The sequence below is a fragment of the Accipiter gentilis genome, chromosome 26, assembly GCF_929443795.1.
Source record: "Accipiter gentilis chromosome 26, bAccGen1.1, whole genome shotgun sequence".
In the NCBI taxonomy this organism is placed as follows: Eukaryota; Metazoa; Chordata; class Aves; order Accipitriformes; family Accipitridae; genus Astur; species Astur gentilis.
In genome coordinates this window covers 20,703,398-20,718,149 of record NC_064905.1, presented here as the reverse complement: position 1 = coordinate 20,718,149, position 14,752 = coordinate 20,703,398, and the positions used below count along the sequence as shown (strand labels likewise).

The window sequence follows — 14,752 nt, the reverse complement described above, 5'->3', positions numbered from 1 at the left end:
TAGGTCAGGTTTTCCCCCCGCTCGGGGCTGCGCGGGCAGGCAGGGCTGCGCAGAACTGGCTGCAGCCCCCCGGGACCACCGCCGCTGCGCTCATTGGCAGGACGGGCAGAGGGATGATGTCATCTTCACTTAAAGGCAAAACTAGAAGGAAATAGAATTTTGTTCCCATTATTGAGCTGGTGTTTACAGTAGTTGTAAAATATGGCATCCGCGCCAAAATCTTTAGTGGATTGGATTTCATGCACAATACAGCGGGTTTAAAACGCGGTTGGGAGATGAATATCTGCCCGGTTAGCCGAGGGATGGAGTTTGTGCGCTATCGGTGTGCGTGCAGGCAGGGAGAGGTTTCCTTTAGCTGGGTGGGTTTTCTTTTCTCCTCGATATATTGTGATGGTGATAACTATAATACAGGTAACACTGCATAAAAGTATTTGGATGTTCATTGCTGCTGAAGATTTATCAGTGTGGCATTATATTTGATGTTTAAGATGCTTCTGAATATAATTTTGTGAATTATTAGAAAAGATGCAATACAGTGCAGTATGTAAGGTGAAGCTGACGTATCTAGCCTATTGTTCAGTATTGAAGGAACAGTAAAAGAAATTTGTATAGCTGGTGGTAGTGCATTTTAGAAATCTAAGGTAATAATCTAAAATTCTTTCAGCTTTTAAAAATCAAATAGACGTTGTGTTTGCAAATTTTGCGAGTGCATGAATGAAGTTCAGATTTTCCTTTATGTTTGAATACAAATTAAACCCAGTAATATTTATGAAGCCTGGCTGCATCTGTTGTTATTTTTGTTGTCTGATAGAGGTTAAGTAAATTCAGACATGAATACCAATTTTTTTTCTTTTAAGACAGTTTTGGAAGGTGCTAGAGGAAGGTTTTTTTCTTAGCTAAGGTGCAACTCCCATCATAACTTGGCTTATAGGCCAGGAAGAACTCAACATCTGGATAACTGCTGAAAGGAGCTGTTGGTTTGAGATGGGGTGGGGTGTCCTGTTGGTATGACTTGGCTTCCAAAATGTGAGAATTTTCTTCCACGTGCCCCTGAGCACAGTAGGTGAAAAAGAGCTTTCTGTGGATTGCCTCAAACTGCCCAATTCAGTAGTCAAGAGTAAGCAAACAAACAAACAGAAGGGATTTTTGCCCCTCGCTGCCACCAGGCCACTCTTGGAAGCTCCTCTTCTGTATGGGAAGTATGGCTATCAAGGACTAGTTTTGTTTTGGAGAGTTACCCTTGAGTCTGATGCAAACTGGGAACAATGAGATACATGGCGATGAAAATTCTTTCCAAAGAGCGGAAAATGGAAACAGTGAGTGCCCCTTCTTACAGATGAAGTAAATAATCCAGAGTACTAAATAATGGCTTTAACAGAGCCAGCACCCTCTGTCCCTCTCTCTTTCTCTCCTGTGCTTTCCTCCCTTCTTGCACAGTAGCAGAAGTCATTTGCCTTCTAGGAATTGAAAGCATCGCGGCAGTCCCAGCTCAAAGGTGTGGGATCTCGTAGGTGCTTCCTCAGAGCAGCTCTCCAGCAGGCTGGGCTGCCATCCAAGGTACTAAGCTGCTTGCAAATATTTCAGTTTTTAGTTGCAAAAAAAAATGATAAAACTAAATTGACTACTGCAGAATTAAGGCAGTTTTGGTTATAAACAGAATTGGTCTTGATTGGGGGGGGGGGGGGGGGGGAAGCAACTACCCACCAAAACTTTTAACATGGTTTCAAAACCATTAACATTATGAGAATTGTAAACATCACCTTTCAATAAGAAATTTACTTCTCATTCTAGACACAAATCTCCTAATTAGGATAGGAGGAGATAAAAATGTTGAGGCTCTTGTGTGACATACATACATAAAAGCAGATATTATTTTATTGTGAACTGTTATGGGTGTATCTCTGTGTGCATGCATGTGAATGTCTGCAGATATTTATTTATTTCTAAATTTAGATGCAAAGATGAGAAATAATTCACTTAAATGCTGTTGAAAGTGTTAACAGATACATGAGATTCATTAAAAAATGATTTAGAAAGGTAAAATATTCAGAGTTACAGTACGTGCATTAATAGATCATAAAATGATATAAAATATAATGTGGAGCAGGGGTGTTTTGCTGAGCAGTTGTTGTACCGATACGTGTGTTTATATTAGGTCAATAAAGATGCTCTGTTGGCTGCATCTGCAGATACAGTAGCCAATTGATCTAATGCAGTTTCTAAAGGCTTTCTATACAGGTGATGTCATCCTTTTAGCTCGGTTCCCCTCCCACTCTCTTTCCTCCTTATTAGATATTTCATCTTGCTGCGGAGCATCCAATCGATGGGAGCTTCTCCTGAGGGAGCTGCTGAGAAGCAAGCAAAGATAGTAGGAATTAGGACTCCAGCAGTCAGTCTTGCTGTAGCCATGGACGTACTGTTTTGTTGTGCATTACAGAAATGTTTTAATTGGAAAAGCTAGGCGTGGATTAACCGTGGTATCTGACTGATGCATTAGAATACTAAGCAACACTGCAGAGTTGTAAACTGCATTAAAAAAAGAAGGAGGGAGGGCAAAAGAGAGAAGGGTTTGTATTGCAGAGGCTTTTAATACATTCCACAGTGCAAACCTGTTAGAGCATATATCCTGGAGCTACAATCTGGACACTAATTCAGTGTTTGCAGTTATGATGGACAAGAGTATAAAGAAGAAACTTTAATATCCAGGGTGTGGGATTCCTGAATCGCCTAAGATGCTGAAGAACCTTTGCAAAATTTCATCTACAATATGAACGTGAAGTTTCCGAAAAGTGGACCCGAAGATAAGCCACTCGTAAATGCATTTTAGTGAAGAGGAAAAAAAGGAATTTGAAGAATTCATATCTTGCCTTTTAATGTATTGTTGCTTTAACCTGCAGTTCTAATCCATTTCAGAATTAATTCAATTTTAGCAGCACTTTTTGGGTACATGCTTCTTGCCTGGGGGAACGTATGGATATTTGTATTTGAAAAGCTAAGAAACATTTTGATTTGAATTTATGTGCTTGTTAAAACTGGAACATTTTTATAGGAATTGCTGCTGCTAACTCACTGCAATACTGAAAACTACTCAGATATAGTGGAAGCTGTAATTGAATTCAGTGTGAAATTCAAGCCTGAGAAGTTGCATACATGTACATGTGCTGCTTTGGTTTATGATTTTTAAAGAGAATCCAGAAGGGATTTTACTCCATATTTTTCTTCTGTGGCTTTTATTTGAGAAAGGAAACTTTTTTCCCCAGCCTAAGAAATGGCTTTTCTTGTTCGATGTTATGCCAACTGCTTGCAACCGTGGGCCTCCAAAGTAAGTAAGATTTTGTCTGTGCTGCATTTCTCTGACATGTATTGACAACCGTGGTGCTATTTGAATGTTCACTTCTCAAAGCCTGAGTGCTGCTTGGATGAGATGCTGGACTCCTGGCTGTGCATGGACTGTTCTTGCGGAATCATTGCTAAATGGGAAGGGGGGACCTTGAAATCTTGGAATTTGTTTTATATACAAATAGCTTATAATTAACAGGAAGTATAAAAAATGCCATTTGCTTATGAAACATGTAAAGCTTGCTTTTTAGCCTAATAATATATGAAGCAAGTATTACTGAAGTGTAACATTTTTATGACTGCTTGCATATATTGCTAACTTGAAAATACTGGTATACAAACACACTGATGTTCTAATCTTCAAGCTGTATGAAGCTGTACCACTTGTTTCTTTTGTGCAGCATTGTGGAATTGGTTAATTATTTAGCTGAACTATGTAATTACAATTAGCTTTAAAGGACACAGATTATTTTGTTTGTCTGAAGATGCAGTATTTTTGTGAAACTGGGGAGGGAAGGGTGTTTCTTTTAAAGGAGGTAATGAAATGTAGAACATTCGAGCAAACCCACCTATTGAGATAAAAGCCTTTAAAGAAATTAAAAATACACTGTTTGTCAGACTCTTACTATTTGGTATGCTCGGTCAGAAAATTAGCTGAGTTGCTGGTATTTTATTAATGCGACTGCCAAGAAGTAGTTCCGAAGACACGGGAATTGCCTTATAAACCTGAGGCCAGGCATATATTCATTATTATTTATAACAATTTTATATTTATGTTGCAGCTTATACTGGCTAGAATAAAGATTGTGCAACTTTCTTGCATGTGAAAGTCGGCAGGGTTTGAAGGCAGTGGGCAAATCCCTTGTGCTCTTGACATCATGAGATACGGCATTGACTGTGGAGCCAGAAATTGGCTCTTGACTTCAGTCCCCAAAAGTTTATAGAGTCCAAGTGACACGACGGTCTGGAGTGGCACAAGGGAGAAACACAGCTGGGTGTGCAGAGTCCCTGTGCAGGGTGGTTTTCCCTGTTTGGTTTTTAAGTCTGATAAAATGTAAATGGAAGCTCACAGTGTATGGGGGCAAAAGTGCCGGACTTCAGGGTTTCTGTATGCAGTTGCCAAAATCAACATGTAAATACATGGACATATGTGTGGCTGAATTTTGGCTGTTTCATGTGTGCTGAGTCCACCGGGTCATCAGGTGAAGCGGAGCTGCAGGTACTCATTGCCTTGAAGGGCAGATGGGCTCCATGTGCTCAACCAGGTAATTGCGGCTCCTCGCCTTAGAGTTCAGGCTTGCAGATGTTGGCCAGTTTGTATCATCATCTGTGTCTTGAGTATACACGTCGACTCTTTCGCTTTCTTCCCTTCCTACTCTGTGGCCGTTAAATATGAAAGGATGAATTTACTTAAGCTCGGCTTACCTGCACCGCTCTTATTAAGGAGGTCTGAACCTGTCATGTTGCTTAAAAGATGGGAATGCTTAGTCACGTTGGTACTTCAGCTGAGATTACTCTTTCCGTAGAGTTTGTGCCAAAGTGAGAAACCACAAAAAAGACACCCTGTGCTCAACTAAGGGTTTGGCAGGGGTAAAATAATATTATAAAAAAATGGTAAAGGTTTTTGGTCCCCTGTGTCAGCTCTGTGGAGGATACCCAGTGGATTGCTGCCATACCAGTCAAGCCATTTATTCACTCATTTACTATTCATAAATGAAGTGATATAAAATGTTGGGGAGGGTAAGGTTTGTTTTTTCTTTTTTTTTTTTTTTAAATGGATGATGAAAACTGATTAACTGGTTTTGCATTCCAATCCATAGCTAAAAGTTCTTTATCTTTAAAACTACAAAAGAAAAAGCACCTGTAGTTCCCTTCTGCAAAGCCCCCCAAAACTCCTGCAAACCCTCATAAACTTTTAAACTGATCTGTTCATGATGTTCCGCAACTCTGAAGGGAAATGTGCATAGACTAAACACATTGATAATCTGAATTATATCTGAGTTTGTTCCATTTTGTTTTTATCTGAGCCTTGTACCACAAATCTGTTTGACAGGTGTTTTATAATAATATTATAGCAAAATAACTGATGTCAGAATTTTCAAGTATGCAAGTTTATAACGTTTAACTTGAAAATGTCAAGTATTTTATGATACTATTCTGAAACTAGAACCACTTCTTTTCATAGAGCAGTGAACATCTGTTTTTTCATTTGCTTTCTCAGTGATTAAATTCAAAATGTCTTAGATTTATGTAGCTATCTGTCCCAGAATTTTTTTAATTAGTTGCTTTTAAACTGATACAGGACAATGGTCTGAAAATGGGCTGTTGACTCAGTTGTAATTATAGCTGTTATGAATATGACAGTGTAATGATACATCTATTTAATCAGAGTAAAATGAAGTCATATTTTGTATGACTAATCAGAAGGGTAAGCTTTCGTGAAGGTATGTAAAGGAGAATGCTCTGAAGGTTAACCTTAACCTAAGGAAGTTAATTTGTGTGGCTCTGGAGCAATCCACAGGAGAATCCAGCTTTAGGAGCTCCATCACCTCCTGGAAGATACACTCTGAGTATAAGGGGTGTCCGCACCGGTTGGCATTACACGCACCCCTCATCTCCCAAAGACTCTGTTGCTTTTGGCTTCTGAAAGTAAAAGGGAGGGAGTAGACTTCTGTAAAGTAATCAGTGCAATCTGTTTTCCTGTATAAAGAGCTGCTAAAAGGAGGATAAACGGAGAGAGAGAACCCCAAGTGTTACGAATTTCTGCAGTGCACCTGAAGATGAGCTGTACGAGCTTTTCAGCCCTTCCATGCAGGCTCTTGTAGAGGTCAACAGTATTTCTCAAGACTCTGCTGATACTTGGAAATGTGTCCAAGAGAGGTCACCGTCTCGTTTGCAGGAAGATGATGGTTGTTCCTCTGTCACTTGTGTCTGGAGGTACCAGTAGAGGGGCAGAATGCCATGTCAGAAGCACATCATCAGAAATGGTCTCTGCCCTGGGGACTGTACATGTTCTGGAATGATAGACTGTAGAAGATGCGATAAAATAGAGGCAGGCATCCTTAAGCAAACACGTTGAATATGTTAAGCAGCAAGGAGTGTAGTGAACAGTGATCAAAGCAGTCCCAGCTGTCAAGCCACTGTGACTCTGGAGGAAGATGAAGGAAGGTAGAGGACTTTGCATTGGCCTTGTGGAGATCTGCTTCCATAGACTGGTTGTATTTGCGAGGACAAGAGGCATTCAACTTGTATCAAACTAAATTCCTCTGATAGCAATGCAGTATTTTAAAGCAAAAAAAAAATTTACATGTGTGTCAGCAAGATTCTGATTGTCTTTCTAATTCTGTTCATAACTTTCTCAGTGTCTGTTAAATTGTCTGGAATGTGCTTTGTGGTATTAGACTCTTAAATATAGATGCGTTAAGAAGTCACTATGAAAGACAGCTCTAAACTTAACAATTTAGATGTATATGGTTCTCCCATAATAGAAATTTTATGCACATCCTAACAGTTTTCCAAGCCTAGAATGCATACACAGTTACTCTGTTTGTGTAGCAGGAGGGTCTGATGGGGAAAATACAGAGTGATTGGATAATGTATCTGTAGAGGATATTTAAAAAGGGATGCTTTTTGAGATAATGTGCTTTTTATAGAAAATAAGGGGTTTTGAATTAACATCTAAGCTTCTAAAATGTTTTTTTTCTTGAGGAAAACATTTTCATTCAAGATCCCAGGTGCATGTTAAACTTGTCTTATGACAGTAGACAGTAATTTATTTTCTCTAGGCTTCTGTGTTCTTCTCTTTCTGCTGTTTAGATAAAATCTAATAATGCGAAGCATAATAACAAGATACATTTGCTCTGTCAAAGTTTGTCTTTGGGTTAGAGTGGAAGACTTGGAGTCATTTTTCAGTCCCATTCCTATTTCTGCTGTTGTCTCACAGGGACGTGATGCAAGTTTTAGTTACGCGTAACTAAAATCAGTGTAACATCATCTTCTGACTCCAAAGGGCATCAGTTTCATCTCCCAAGATCTTGAGTTGAAACCTTTATGCAATTAAAGATTATTTTCAGCTCCTCAGAAGAAAAGCAGAGCTTGGGTAGCGTGTCCTTGATTTGATTTGATGTCATCCTTGTCTTTGCTAATGCACTTACATGGAAAGGAGCCCTGGTAGTATGAGTTCAAAATGTTTTCAGTGCAAACAGAGCAACCGATCCTTAGCTTTTTTTTCAGTCAATTTTGACAACATCTTTCTCTTCCTCTTGGCCTTGCCTCTCCTTCCACTCTTTCTCTGTCCAAGCCTGTAGTTTCCAGCCCAGCTTTCTGTGGTGCTGAGCACCCCGCTGTCCCTCAGAGTGGGACCTGCGGGCGCTTGTCACCCGAGTGTGCGAGTTTTTGTGTGCAGGCACGGGCAGCGGGTCGCTGCCCTGCGAGCTCCTCTCTTCTGGTTCCTGATGGTTCTCTTCCCTCCTACAAACTTTGGTTTGCATGGTTTAGCCCTCCTTTGAGTTTTTGGAGTTTCAGCCAGCTCCTCAGAGTATTTATGGTCTCTCCTATTCCATATTTTCTGATCTTTTCCCCCTCCATCCCCTGCACAGAAGGATTGCCTTGTTTCTCCATTTTAATTCATTTGTAGGAGCACAGCCTCTTGGTTACTGAGTACTCTCATCCCTGAGCCCTCAGAGAACGAGTGCTTGGACTGACAAATGACAATTTTCCTTACACTTAGCTAAAAGTCTAACTCTCTTTTCTATAAGAACTTACAGGGTACTTTCTGTAAAACTTTTAAAATGCACTCTTTGCTTGATAGTCTATTAAGGTAAAAATGGTTTAATATGAGCTGTGTGGCCATTTACTCCAGAAAGCTTGGATTTTCTTATACTCCAGTATATAACATGTTCAAGTTAAATGCAAGTACACATCCTACTACTTTTTCAACAGAAAAAGCCTTTTCCTGAAGTATTGTTTTTGTCGGAAATTGGCTCTTAATATGCAAATAAACACCTATCTGTTCATTCATTTCCTCCTAGACCTTGTTTGTTTTAAACCTGCTTTGTTACAATTCTGCTTACAGCTACAGCCTAGTTCAGGACCACCCTGTTTTGCTCCTCTCACTTCCACGAATGCATTTCTTTATGAATACAGAAAGAAAATGTAGATGAAAGATTGGTGCTCCTTTGTTTTTTTTGCATATACAGGATCTGAGGGCCTCATTACGCAGCTCTTAGCTGAAAGGTAATACGCTGCGGAGCGTTGCTTGCAGCATCGGCACGCTCGCGTTGTGCTCTGTGCATCCTCGTAGCCCTGCTAGGTGAGTCCCCGGAGCTGATTGTCACTTGCATGTCATTACAGTGAAGTGAGATTGTAGCAGCCCGAGGATGTGTGAAGAAGGACCATCATCACCACTGTATTTTACCAATCGGTGTATATAAGAGTTTATAAATTATTCAGCTGAGATGAGACTCAGTGTAGATTTGGAATTTCATGTGCCCTGCAGTATTGTCTCAGGATGAGAGCTCCCCAAACGTCGGGCTGCTGTCGCTTGCGTGGCTGCCGGAGTTTTAATGACTTGTGAAACTTCAGCTCCTTACAGAACTCATAGCATCACTAGCTGCTGTCACAGTGTGTTTTTACTGTAATTATTTAGACAAGGCTCTTTCTAGTCCTGTAATGTGTTAGTCTTCAGTGGCGAGAACAAACAGGAAAATCTGAACTCTGGTACTGAAAGTAAGTCTTTTTGAACATTCCTGTTACATTTTCATAGTAACAAAATGCAATTCTTGACATTTTAAAAATGTTATGCTGTGAATAGACCACAGAAGAGTTGATCTGTATTAACTGATGGTTGTAAAAAATGCAACTTATGTTTACATGTTGGGTATTCCCAGTATTATGGAGCTCTCATCAATACTGGTACACTTTTTCACAGGTGAATTTTCACAGCTGAAGTCCCCACTTCTCCAAAGCTGAGATGTTTGCGTGTCAGATGCTTAGCATTATCTTGAGTTAAGGCATACCAGTAATCTATAATTTAGACATATGAAAACCAAATTAAAATTGCATTACATATGTGGTTTAAGGCAACACCATGATTTAGTTTGAAATTCTGTCCTCATGTCACCTTATTGTAACTAAGGAACCGTTATACTTCAGAGGATTTTATTTCCTATGCACTGTAGGAGCCATGAAGACCAAGAAGCTCTTGGCTGCTGGAGGCACAGAACAGCCTCTAGGGATTTTTAATTCTTTTAGATGTTTTTGTGTTGTAGTTTTTGTGTTGTTCTTTTTGGGGTTTGTTTTTTTTGTTTTGTTGGGGGGGGGTGGGTGGTAAGTCTGGGGTTATTTTAGGAATGCCACAAGGATAGTTTTCAGGGCACTGCAAGGCTGTCGTGAATGGTATCAACTTGGTCCTTATTTCTTTGAGAAGTATGTAGTACTAATAATAACTGGATTAAGTATGTACTGTAGCTAATGAATTGAAACAAGTTTTGAAATAAATATTGTCAGCAAGCACATCTTTTGTATGTTTTAAAAAGGAAAGTAATCTGAAGTTGGATAGGCACTGTTTTTCTTTGCATCGGGTTAAACCACGACAGAAGGTTACAGGATTTTATCTGAACCTGTTGGGAAAATATTTGAGCTATCAGTTGGCTTTAAAAACAAACAAACAAAGACATCATTGCTGCTCTTTAAAAATCTGAAGAAATCGTCTTTTGTGCCACTGGTGGAACATCTGTGGTCTTTAAGGAGGAAATGTTTTTGTTTGCATTAAGTTAGTTGAGGACTGATGTCAGCATAGGTAATTTGGCTGGGCTCATCTTACCCTCTCTGTGGATACCTAAGTGGTCTCTTTCTGTATCTCAGAGGAGCAACTTTCTCCTCTACCATTAACACAGCTCTAAGTGTATTTTAAACATTTTTAAACTGGAACAGAATTGTAGCTCGTATGTGAAAAGTGAACATAAACCAGAGTTAATTTATATAAATTCTTGGGAAAAAGGGTAATGAAAATACTGCAAAATAACTTCAGAGAACTCCAGTTGTTTTCGGTGGTTTCTCATTGTTTTACTGGGAGGATATATGAGATGATTAAAATAATTTACTTACTGATGGCAAAAAAAAAACATCAGAGGGGTTGGTTTTTTTTCTTAGATGGAGTGAATGGGATGGCTGAGAGCAAAAAGTGGGATACAGAAAGATGTGCTTGGTGAGAGACTGACTGCATGTCAGTGGGAGTAAGCATTGCTGCTCTTGTTTCAGTAGGCTGTAGAAAGAAAAAATAGAACTAATTAAAGAAATTAGTTATCTTGTGAAAATGAACAAACTGATGATGAAATTGCAGGCACATAGTGAAACCATCAAAACAACTGGCAGATAAAGACGCTAGAATGCAGAGTTTGCTCGAATTGGAGGCAAAGTGAAACAGCCCTGACTGTAAAGCTAGCAAGGGGTCTGGCAGAGAAACCACCAAAGTACCGGTGCAAAACAGAAATCCAAAATAGTGCTGTTGAGCTGAGCAGAGTTTGTCAGCTGCTTCCTGACAGTTGATACAGATCATGGAAATGTCAGGTTTGGGGAATTTTTTCTACCTAGAGCCTTTTTAACACAGTAGAGCCTTTGACCATGAAGTATTTAAAATAATCAGCTATGGATGGTGACAGCTGTGATGCCAGAGGAAGGAAAGGTGCCTGGAAGCAGAGCCGGTGCTGTCCTGCGCAGGTTGGGTGTGCTGCCTGGGACGTACTCCAAAACTCCATTATACCATCAGACCGCTGATGGTATAATGTGTTAGAGCACTTGCCAGCATCTGGAGTCAAGGTATTCTTGAATGAGCTGTGTAGGAAACCCATCCCACCCTCTAGCTCCTCAGACAAAACTTTCCTCTGCTGTGGTAGGGGTTTGGATTCTAGGAAATCATGAGGGTGTTGCAGGTACATGTGGGATTGCAAGGAGGAAAGCTCACAGCAGGACTGCCAAAAAATGGGGGGATCCAAAGACTTGGAAGAGCAAATAGGAATTAAAAGGAAGAAATTTGGGCAGACCTAGTTCGTTCTAATAGTAACTGTATGAAAGGTGTTGAATCAAGACCATCAAAAAGAAAATGGCATATGAAGGGAATGGAAGGATGCAGTGACTGAAGAGGAGAGGTGGGAGCTGGCAGAGGGCTCAGAGGACAGCACTCCTGTTCAGCTGTTTGATCAAGTGGTCTTTTTAGATTAGCAAATTTAAGTTTTAAAACTGAAGGCAAACATGCTTTTCTTAACTGGCTGTTTGTAACAGTCTAGACTTTCTGTATCATCTGAGAAAGGAAAATTGCTACCCTTGAACCACTTGGGTGCAATGGAGGCTGAGCAGGAGCGTTTCCTAAAGCTCAGAGGTTACCAAGTGTAATCACGGTTAATGCTTCAGGGGTGTGTTAATGGGTTCCAGCTTAAAACAGTGAAAACCTCCTAATGGAGAACCTCAAGCAACAAACAAAATAATAAATATTGTACCTTAAACATGGGATTGCTCGGCTTGGAGTTAGAGCTGGCTGTAACGGTGAGATGTTTGGGCTGGTGTAGCAGTGCATAGCGGTTTTTCTGGTGACAGAGCAGACGTACGTGTGCAGCAAAACTGCGGGGCTGCGCCGTGCTTGTCCTCGGGTGTTTCATGGAAATAAACCCTGTGTTGTTTCTGAATATTACTCTTGCTGGCAACATTTCAGGGAGCTTCAGAAAAGCAAATAAGGTATAAGGTTACTGACAATCTGTAAAACCAAGGACAGAAAATTTGCTTACACAGCCTATAAAAGGACAGACTGTTCCCTTGAAGGCTGATGCTTCTACTGTGTCCAGACTAGAGGGATCGGTTGCAAACATCCACATGGAGACCTAGGAAGACTGATGAAAAACTTTGCTATCAAGGAGTATCAGATAAAAAATGAGGCAAAATTTTTGCTTCCTTATTGCCCATTTTCTTTCCATTAACTTGAATTTGTAATGGACACTGTACACCGGGAGAATTATGCAGACTGTGCTTCCTTTAGTAATTTGGTTTCTGATGATGAGTCCTTTGGCCACTGCCCTCATTGCGGATGTTTCTGAAGGTGTTTAATAAACATGCCATTTACTGCAGGTTGAAACATGGTGAAGCTTCTTTTTCAGGTCGAAAAAGATAATTCATAGGTCTTGTGTCCATCTGTTGAGTATTTTGCAAATGCATGTTGTCTGTGCCTTTTTAGCATGTGTTTTTCGGATATCCAAACTGTACCAGGAAACATTGATACTTATTTTCAAAACTTGTGGCACAAAGGCACAGATGTGGCTTTTCCATAGGGGAAAGATACCAGGAAATCCAAAAGTCACATAGGAAATACAGCAGGAAGAGCACTGTCTCTGTGCTGAAAGAGCTTCTGATTCCTTTCTCTGGAAAGAATGGGAAATAGAAAGATGAAAGTCTCAGTTTAGCCCTCCTATGACATAACTTCACTTATGAGTTCTGTGGTTGCCTTTCTCTCTATATAAACTCTGCAATGACTTTTCTATAGCCTTCATTTTTAGCAAAACCTTTCTGGCGAGCACATAAAGGAAAGTTGTCCTCAGGCTAGCAATCATTTTTAGTGTGCTTCTCAAAAGAGTTGATTGGTGGTCATCTCGATCATGTAATTTGCTCTGTTATACAGGGCATGTGCAATCTCAAAAATCTGTTATACCAAAATCAGCTTTTAATTTAATTCCCAAGTATTCTGTGTGACTTCACTGCTGAGAGCAAATGGTGTTTATGTAGGAAGTAAATGTCACTGCAGATGCACTCTACGTGGGCCTGTAGATGCTTTCAGATGAGATCAAGTGAGATGCAGTTCAGTCTGCTGCACTGGATAGCTTGAAAAATTATTTGTAGAAGTTCAGCGTAGTCGTTATCGTTGCCAAGTGTTTTGTGGCTATGGAGAAGTGCTGCCCCATTGTAAATTTGGGGTGGTTTTGGTGATGAAAGTGTAGTGAAATAATAAAACTGAAGAATGTTACTTCCTGATATCCAAGAGGAAATGAGCTGGACGTTGGCTGGCTGATTGCACTTCCGATACTCATCGGATGCAGAAAAAGGCAAATAACCTGTGAGATTTTGGTAATTGTGCAGCAGTGTCAGTTGTCAGTGTTGGCACCAACGTGGTCCTTTTTTGGAAAGGGAGCCTAGATGAGATTATCTAGCAGCCTGTCCAATCACATCTTGAAAACTTCCCAGTGATAGGGACTCTACCACATCCCTCGAGAGGTTATTCCAGTAATTGATTGGTCTCACAGTAAAAAAAAAATAAAATAAAATGAAGATGAAACCTCTCCTGGTAAAACTTGTACCCGTTGCCCCTTGCCTTCTCCATGTGGCTTCTTGTGAAGAAAGAGCCGCTATCCTCTTTGTAGCTGCCCTTTAAGTACTGGGGTACTGTGATGAGGTCCCTCTGAGCCTTCTCTTCTGCAGGGAGAAGAGACCTAACCGCTTCAGTCGGTTCTCCAGCCCTTTCATCATCTCCATGGCCCTCCTTTGGACCCTCTTCAGTCTGTCCACTTCCTTTTGGAATTCTAGGGACCAGAACTGGGCACAGTACTCCAGGTGTGGCCTGACAAGTTCTGAGTGGGATGGTTATGTGTCTTATCTCTTCTAGTAATGCCCTGGCAGATGCAGCCCAAGATCTGATTTGCCTTCATTGCTCAGCGGCATGCTGATTCGTATTTGGGTTATCGGCCACCAGGACCCCCAGGTCCCTTTCAGCTCCTCCAGGCTGTGCTGGGCTCTTTGGTCGTTCCTTCCCAGGCGCAGGACCTTGCACTCGTCTTTGTTAAAACTTCATGCAGTTCTTGCTAGGGAACTGTCGGAAACCTCAGCGGTCTCTAGAAGAAATCATGAGGTCATTGCTCTGCCCTTGTTATCAAACTAGTTTTAGAAAGTTGGTAATTCTATATTAAACCAAGATGTTCTGATTGCCTGTTTAAAAAAAAAAAAAATCAGATCAAATATTCTTTGCAAGTATACCTTGTTGAAAAGTGGAAAGATAGAGCTGGGCTCTGGGGAGCGGTACTGTCCACCAAACCTGCTGCTTTTGGGTATAATCATGAGTTACTGCTATCAGCATGCTGCATGCTGTTCTTCATTCTTTTCTCATTCAGACTGTTTACAATAAATAAAATAATTTATTGAACTGCATTGCACATTTTGAACAGTTAATTAGTAAATCAATGATTGTGGACTATTGGGTGTATAGTTTTTCTTTATTTGACAAATTTACTGCCTCTTAGAGTATAAATTGCTCGTGACTGATGTTTGTAGCTTTTTTTTGCTGTATTACTTGGTTCTCACCAGTTCTTCGGTGGTTCTTTCCCTTTTTGCTGATAATTTTAGCTAACCAAAGAATGTCTATACTGGTTCAGCCCAAGGG

General features: G+C 40.4%; 1 protein-coding gene across 8 annotated transcripts in view; it reads left to right on the top strand.

The window, feature by feature from the left end:
* Nucleotides 1-14,752, top strand: part of RAPGEF6 (Rap guanine nucleotide exchange factor 6) — a 135,008-nt gene that overhangs the window by 62,330 nt on the left and 57,926 nt on the right. The window contains exon 1 of one of the 8 annotated variants that reach the window (XM_049830073.1): nucleotides 2,590-3,322. The exons of the other annotated variants lie outside the window; for them this stretch is intronic. Coding sequence (XP_049686030.1) covers nucleotides 3,269-3,322 — 54 coding nt within the window. The 5' untranslated portion in view covers nucleotides 2,590-3,268. Of the gene's footprint in view, nucleotides 1-2,589; nucleotides 3,323-14,752 lie in introns of those variants that run through there. 8 annotated transcript variants of the gene reach the window in all.